Raw genomic sequence first — 7,180 nt, 5'->3', positions numbered from 1 at the left:
CTAGTTGAATCGACGATTAAATCAATTTTTTGTATTTTATAAATATATATTTTAAAATATTTAATTTTATTCATTAAACCGAATAAATCAATTGAATTGAAGATCGATAATTTAACCGATTAGGCCAATGATTAAGAAAATATTGTCTTTGTTGGTAAACGCGTGTCAAACACGCGACAATATTTGTGGTAATCTTACAATCATTCCTATGCTTAAACCTTTTAGGACAAATAAAAAGGAATAAAAACTTGAAACGCTTAAACAAAGGCCAATTACAGGTCAAAGTCAACCGTCCGACATAATCTCTACCGTTTATTATCCATCCAACGGTCAAAATAAAACCCCATAATTTTTTCTCCACGTATATAAACCCCCATTTCACTATCGCAAATCTTCTTCAAAGCCCAGTGAGAGAAGCTGCCACCATTTCTCTTTCCAGCAGCTTCTTCTACAAATAATAATAGAAAATCCAGTTTGAAATTCTCATAAAGTTAGAGAGATTTGAGAGCTTTAACGATGTATTGCAGAGCGCGATTCGCCTCGAGGCTAGCTTCGACGACGGCGGTGGCGTCGTTTTCGCCTTCTGTGTGTAGTAGAGTTTCGTCGCCGATTGCTTCTCCGTCTTCTGCTTCTTCTGTTTCGTTCTGGAACCAGAGGTACCGCTCTTTGAGCTTCTTGTCTTCGCTCCGGTCGCTGAGGTGCTCGGCGCCGCGGCTCCATTGGAGGTCGCCGGAGAGCCTTCGAATTCTGGCGAGGACCTCTGTTCCGGTTGTGGAGAGGTTCCACCGGAGGATCGCTACTACTGGTATATATAGAACTCTTCCGGTTTCGGTTGTTTAAATTCGATTGCTTTTTGTGTGTGTTTGGTTGATTTAGTTATTTAGAAAATTTATATTATAATGGGAGGGAAAAAAACTAATTCACTATTGATTTTGATAGAGAAGTCATTTAGCTCTTCTGTATTTTTTTAAATGAGTAAGGGATATTGGCGGGAAATAGTATTGTTTGAGAAAAATATAAGATTAGGGCTTAAAGAGGGTTCTTTTTCTTATGCGTTCAATGCAGCTTCTGAGCATCCTTTCAAGGGAGTGATGACAAGCCTTCCCAAGCCTGGGGGTGGAGAATTCGGCAAATTCTATAGTTTGCCGGCTTTGAATGATCCACGAATTGGTATGTTGCCTCAGCTCGTACTTCTAATCTACTTCATGTCTATTTGATGTTCGAAGTGGGGTTCTTTTTCTACACTTCACATTAAGTTATAGAGGGTATTCATTTTGACTTCCAATTATGTATCACCGCACAAAATGACTAAAATTGTTCTTTTTTCTTCATATTGTAGACCGTCTTCCATACTCGATAAGGATCCTTTTGGAATCTGCTATCCGTAACTGTGACAACTTTCAAGTCACAAAGGATGATGTTGAGAAGATCATTGATTGGGAGAATACATCACCGAAGCAAGTTGAAATCCCCTTCAAGCCTGCTCGTGTTCTCTTACAGGTTTGTTGCATAATATACATGTGAATGGAAATCATATCTGGAAATTAGGATGTGTGTTTCAAATTGTAAGTGTTTCTATTCACTATTCTGTACCAGGATTTTACTGGAGTGCCAGCTGTAGTTGACCTTGCAAGCATGCGGGATGCTATGAAGAATCTTGGCAATGACCCAAAGAAGATTAATCCATTGGTTTGTGATTGACCCTTATGAGCATCTCTTTTGCTATACCTTGCGGCTTTGGCTTCTTAATCAACAGGCGTTGCTATGTGTAATTAAGAAGATTAAATTTGCTTTCAGGTTCCAGTAGACCTTGTCATTGATCATTCGGTTCAAGTTGATGTTGCAAGATCTGAAAATGCAGTACAAGAAAACATGGAACTTGAATTTAAGAGGAATAAAGAGAGATTTGCTTTCCTTAAATGGGGCTCATCTGCTTTCCATAATATGCTTGTTGTTCCTCCAGGTTCTGGAATTGTTCACCAGGTAAAGACATTTTGCGTCTTACAGTTATACTAGTATTCTTCCTCTATCAGATTTTTTTAGGCCCTAAGTTTCATACTTAGGAACATATAGTAAATTATATGCTGGTTCAATGCCTATCTTTATTTTGTTTATGTTTTACTGCTTTGGAATTGAATGTCTCTTGATGAATTTGCAGGTGAACCTGGAATACCTAGGACGTGTTGTTTTTAACTCTGATGGAATGCTCTACCCTGATAGCGTTGTTGGTACTGATTCACATACAACTATGATAGATGGGTTAGGAGTTGCAGGTTGGGGAGTTGGAGGAATTGAAGCAGAGGCAGCAATGCTTGGCCAGGTAATCTTTGCCTCCTTTTTCTCGTATAGTCATGCTTTGTGGTTTTTTTTTCTTGTAGCAGTAGACATATTTACTTTTCTGGTACTATTAGTTATTTGGTTCCTGAAACTTGATGACTCATTTTCTTTTGTAGCTGCTCCTATGTTGATTTGAGTTGAAGTGCTTGCACTATGCATAGTTATCTAGCTGAAAGTTTGGTTTTGCTATTTTCTCTAATGCTTTACTTTGCAAAGTTGACAGCCAATGAGCATGGTGTTACCTGGTGTCGTTGGATTCAAGCTATCTGGCAAATTGCGTGATGGTGTCACGGCCACCGACTTGGTTTTGACTGTGACACAGATGTTGAGGAAGCATGGTGTTGTTGGCAAATTTGTTGAGTTTTATGGTTTGTTCTATGATCACAAGTCTATCAACAGAGATATATATATATATATATATATTTACCATTATTATCCAATGTACATGCCTTTATCATCATTTATTATTTTTAATTTGCATGTAGGTGAGGGAATGGGTGAATTATCATTGGCTGATCGAGCCACAATAGCAAATATGTCGCCTGAATATGGAGCAACCATGGGCTTTTTCCCTGTAGATCATGTAACACTGCAGTATCTTAAGCTAACTGGTAGAAGTGATGAGACAGTGAGTTCAATTTTCCATGGGTTTCTATATTGTGCTACCTTGCCCAATGTTATACTGGGTGGTTTGACATATGCTTTTTATATATCAGGTATCAATGATAGAAGCCTATTTGCGTGCAAACAAGATGTTTGTTGACTACAATGAGGTAAATTTTCCTCAACTCTTGTTGGTAGAAATACATTTTCAGATGGTATCATCATTCTTGACTCTATTTCTATGAGCAGCCTCAACAAGAAAGAGCATACAGTTCTTATTTACAGTTGGACCTTGCCGAAGTTGAACCCTGTATCTCAGGGCCGAAGCGGTATGCACATTACCTCTTTTCTTTTAATGCCTCTTTGTTATATTTTACTTATTGACAGTTTTCTTTGATGCTTTCTACTAGGCCTCATGACCGAGTTCCTTTGAAAGAAATGAAGGCTGATTGGCATGCATGTCTTGATAACAATGTTGGATTCAAGGTTAGACACAGACAAGTTTACTGCAATTGGTTCATCAAAAAACTCTTGTTTGATGTCATTCCATGGCGTGTGTTCATTAGAAACAAGTTCAAACTCTGGTAATAGTGTTGGCTTTAAGGTTTGAATTGCTAGGTCCCTCTGTGTAGCCTCAGGCCTAGTAAGCCTTTGTATCTACCTTTACAGAACTTATCATTTTCCATCTTTCATCAGTCTACAAAACTAAAATTTTGAGCACATTTTTATGCATTTACTTATTTGTACATCATGCCTTAATTGTGTAATCCTTGTTGCAGGGTTTTGCTGTGCCAAAGGAAGAGCAGAATAAAGTTTCTAAGTTCACATTCCATGGCCTGCCTGCCGAACTTAGACATGGAAGTGTTGTAATTGCGGCTATCACCAGCTGTACAAACACATCAAACCCTAGTGTCATGCTCGGGGCTGGTCTTGTTGCTAAGAAGGCTTATGAACTAGGTTTGGAGGTTAGTCTTAGCTTCTTGTATGTGTCCTCTGTTTTTAACCATTTAAGTATCAATGTTTTCTGGGCTTGTAAATTAATGTGTAGGAAGCGAGTTAATTTGGAGCGGTATCTTGTGTTTCATAACTCTTGTGAAAATTTGGCCATATTGGGAGTAGTTTTGTATTATAGTTGACAACCATTCTCTCATATCAGCATTGGAACTGTAAACTTGTGGATCTTGAGTGTGTTTTTTCTTCTCTCTTTATCTTCCCCTTTTTTTGTGTGTGCCTGTGTGTTTCAGTTTTCTTCTCTTTCTTTAAGAAAAAAAAATGGTGCACTTCAACTCTGCTGTAGCTGGAAGACAAGTCTTGCCTGATATCTTAAAATGTACTTTCCATTATTATGCCCCAGGTCAAGCCATGGATTAAAACAAGTCTTGCTCCTGGATCTGGAGTTGTTACAAAGTATTTGCTTCAAAGGTATGTTGATTGCATACGATATTTCCTGTAAGAAGTTTAGTTATCCCTATTGTCTCTATCTTATCCCTTTTAAGAACAAGAAAATGTCTCTGACAACAGTAATGTCTTGCTCTTGATTTGGTGTTCTATAGTGGGCTGCAAAAATACTTGAATCAACAAGGTTTTAACATTGTTGGTTATGGCTGCACAACTTGTATCGGAAATTCTGGAGAACTTGATGAATCAGTTGCTTCAGCAATTTCGGAAAATGGTAAATTTTTTTTCTTGTATGCAAAATCTGCTTCTTTATTTTCTTTTGAAAATTGCCAACAGTTCTCTTGGTAGTGAATAGTGATAGGGGGCTTTTTCCGGAAGTGCGAGGATTAATGGATAATCTCTGGTGATATACTTAAAAAGTCTATCCAATTTTCTTACTAGTTAAATTTTCATAAACTTGCTAAAATGTGCTAATATTTTCAGTTCTAGATTTTAGGCCAATCCTTATTTCATTTTAAATCATGTTTCCTTCTTGATTGTTCTAGTTCACATCCTGATTTATTTATTCCGCATGTGTCATCAAAAATTGAAGTTTTTCTCCCATTGGTTCCTTTTGGTTTTCTCTAATAATTCACCTTCACTAATTTTCAGCACCTGCTTTTTACTTGTTTCTAGTTTCCCTCTGTCTTTGTTCCTTGCCCAGTGGAATTTATCTTCACTAACAAATACCTCGGTCACTATTTCAGATATCATCGCTGCAGCTGTTCTTTCCGGGAATAGAAACTTTGAAGGTCGTGTTCATCCCCTAACCAGAGCTAACTATCTTGCTTCACCTCCATTAGTAGTTGCCTATGCCCTTGCTGGCACGGTAATGTATACTTTGCATTCTTATTGGTATTAACGAAAATGCAGCGTCTAATACATTTTCTTACTTTTGGATTAGTCATGCCACAATATTTTAGACAATTTAGTTTGATACTATTCATGCAAGGGTGTTCCAAAAATTGGGCACTGCAGATTTTCTCCTTTGTTATTTGGCCTTTCAATATTTTTCCAACCCTATTCAATGTGAAAAGTTCTATTTATCAAACTTGATTTCAAGTCCGTGATGCATCATGGATCCAAGAGCACAAATTTAAAGTTGGAAGTTGATATAATAATATGATAATAATAGTGGTTTACGAGGATGTTCATTTTTTCTCTTGTGAATGGCAAGTCCAGGTTGATATTGTGTTAGCAGCATCTTTAGGTCCTTATTTCCGTATTTTCAGGTTGATATTGACTTCGAGAAAGAGCCTATAGGGACAGGAAAATCCGGTAAAAGTATATATTTCAAGGATATATGGCCTAGCAATGATGAGATCGCACAGGTAAATAATCTGTGAAGTCACTTGAAAGTTGACAATGTTGCATAATATTTTGAGCCCAAATGATGTGGAATTTTGTAACGTGACAGGTTGTTCAATCTAGTGTGTTGCCTGATATGTTCAAGAGCACCTATGAAGCCATCACAAAGGGCAACCCGATGTGGAATCAACTTTCCGTCCCTGCTTCCATGCTCTATTCTTGGGATCCAAACTCAACATACATTCACGAGCCTCCATATTTCAAAAACATGACCGTAGAACCACCAGGCCCGCATGGAGTGAAAGATGCCTATTGCTTGCTCAATTTTGGTGACAGTATTACCACCGATCACATCTCTCCTGCAGGTAGCATCCAAAAGGATAGCCCTGCTGCTAAGTTTCTTCTTGAGCGTGGGGTGGACAAGAAGGACTTCAATTCCTATGGTAGTCGTCGAGGCAATGATGAAGTGATGGCAAGGGGCACCTTTGCCAATATCCGCATTGTCAACAAGCTCCTGAAGGGAGAAGTTGGTCCGAAGACTATTCATGTTCCGACAGGAGAAAAGCTTTATGTATATGATGCAGCAATGGTGAGTTTTAACGTTGCTATTTAAAAATCCGTTGCTTCCACTTAGACTGCAATTACTAATGGAATATATTATCAACTTGCAGAGGTACAAGGCTGCTGGGCAAGACACGATTGTCTTAGCTGGAGCAGAGTATGGAAGTGGCAGCTCAAGAGATTGGGCTGCCAAGGGCCCAATGTTACTGGTACGGGCATTGGCTCACTAATTCTTGATATTGGAATATCGATTATCTCTTTAACTTTTACATCCCAAACGGTTTTTCTGCTTTGTTCAGGGCGTGAAAGCAGTTATCACCAAGAGCTTCGAGAGAATCCATCGAAGTAATCTGGTTGGTATGGGAATCATTCCTCTTTGTTTCAAGCCTGGTGAGGACGCTGATTCTCTAGGATTAACTGGCCATGAACGTTATTCAATTGACCTTCCAAATAAAATCAGTGAGATAAGGCCCGGCCAAGATGTTACAGTCACAACTGACACTGGCAAATCGTTCACGTGTACTGTCCGCTTTGATACTGAGGTATGCCGATATTGTTGGAAAGAGAAAAGAGTTCGGATCAACTGCTTTTTATACATAAGAGTTTTTAATATTCCTGAAAAATTGTCTGCAGGTGGAATTGGCATACTTTGATCACGGTGGCATTCTTCCATTTGTTATCCGTAACCTAAACAGAGAGTAGACAATTTGGCCTCAAGTAAGTAGTCTTTTCACTTTGCTATATGCTTTGATTGGTTTTTACAGTGGTATCGATTCGATCGACAGTCAATAACTAGTACTGGTATCTCAATGTTCTCTATACGACTTGTTTTTCGTAATATTTCTTTGTAATATCTGGCGTGATTCATTTTGAAACCCGAACCAATTTGAAGAGTTAGAAATGAAATCTAGTCTGTTTCTGAGTCCTTTTAATA

General features: G+C 38.3%; 1 protein-coding gene across 1 annotated transcript; it reads left to right on the top strand.

The window, feature by feature from the left end:
* The first annotated feature begins 390 nt into the window (after positions 1 to 390).
* Positions 391 to 7,180, top strand: LOC108453591 (aconitate hydratase, cytoplasmic-like). The gene is made up of 20 exons (XM_017751782.2): positions 391 to 805; positions 1,066 to 1,170; positions 1,340 to 1,500; positions 1,597 to 1,689; positions 1,798 to 1,983; positions 2,159 to 2,320; positions 2,561 to 2,705; positions 2,823 to 2,965; positions 3,054 to 3,110; positions 3,190 to 3,269; positions 3,351 to 3,426; positions 3,720 to 3,905; positions 4,295 to 4,362; positions 4,494 to 4,612; positions 5,085 to 5,206; positions 5,610 to 5,708; positions 5,795 to 6,274; positions 6,357 to 6,455; positions 6,546 to 6,788; positions 6,880 to 7,180. The coding sequence occupies exons 1-20, from the start codon at positions 517 to 519 to the stop codon at positions 6,946 to 6,948; spliced, it is 2,982 nt and encodes a 993-aa protein (XP_017607271.1). The 5' UTR covers positions 391 to 516; the 3' UTR covers positions 6,949 to 7,180.

The sequence above is a fragment of the Gossypium arboreum genome, chromosome 5, assembly GCF_025698485.1.
Source record: "Gossypium arboreum isolate Shixiya-1 chromosome 5, ASM2569848v2, whole genome shotgun sequence".
NCBI lineage: Eukaryota > Viridiplantae > Streptophyta > Magnoliopsida > Malvales > Malvaceae > Gossypium > Gossypium arboreum.
The sequence above is the reverse complement of the archived record's forward strand: the minus strand, read 5'-3'. Positions and strand labels throughout refer to the sequence as shown.

Excerpts from the sequence above, each read along its gene's own strand:
- LOC108453591 (XM_017751782.2), top strand. The coding sequence starts at position 517 with ATGTATTGCAGAGCGCGATTCGCCTCGAGGCTAGCTTCGACGACGGCG. Across the intron at positions 2,321-2,560 it reads AGGCAGCAATGCTTGGCCAG|CCAATGAGCATGGTGTTACC; the intron begins GTAATCTTTGCC and ends CAAAGTTGACAG. Across the intron at positions 3,427-3,719 it reads ATAACAATGTTGGATTCAAG|GGTTTTGCTGTGCCAAAGGA; the intron begins GTTAGACACAGA and ends TCCTTGTTGCAG.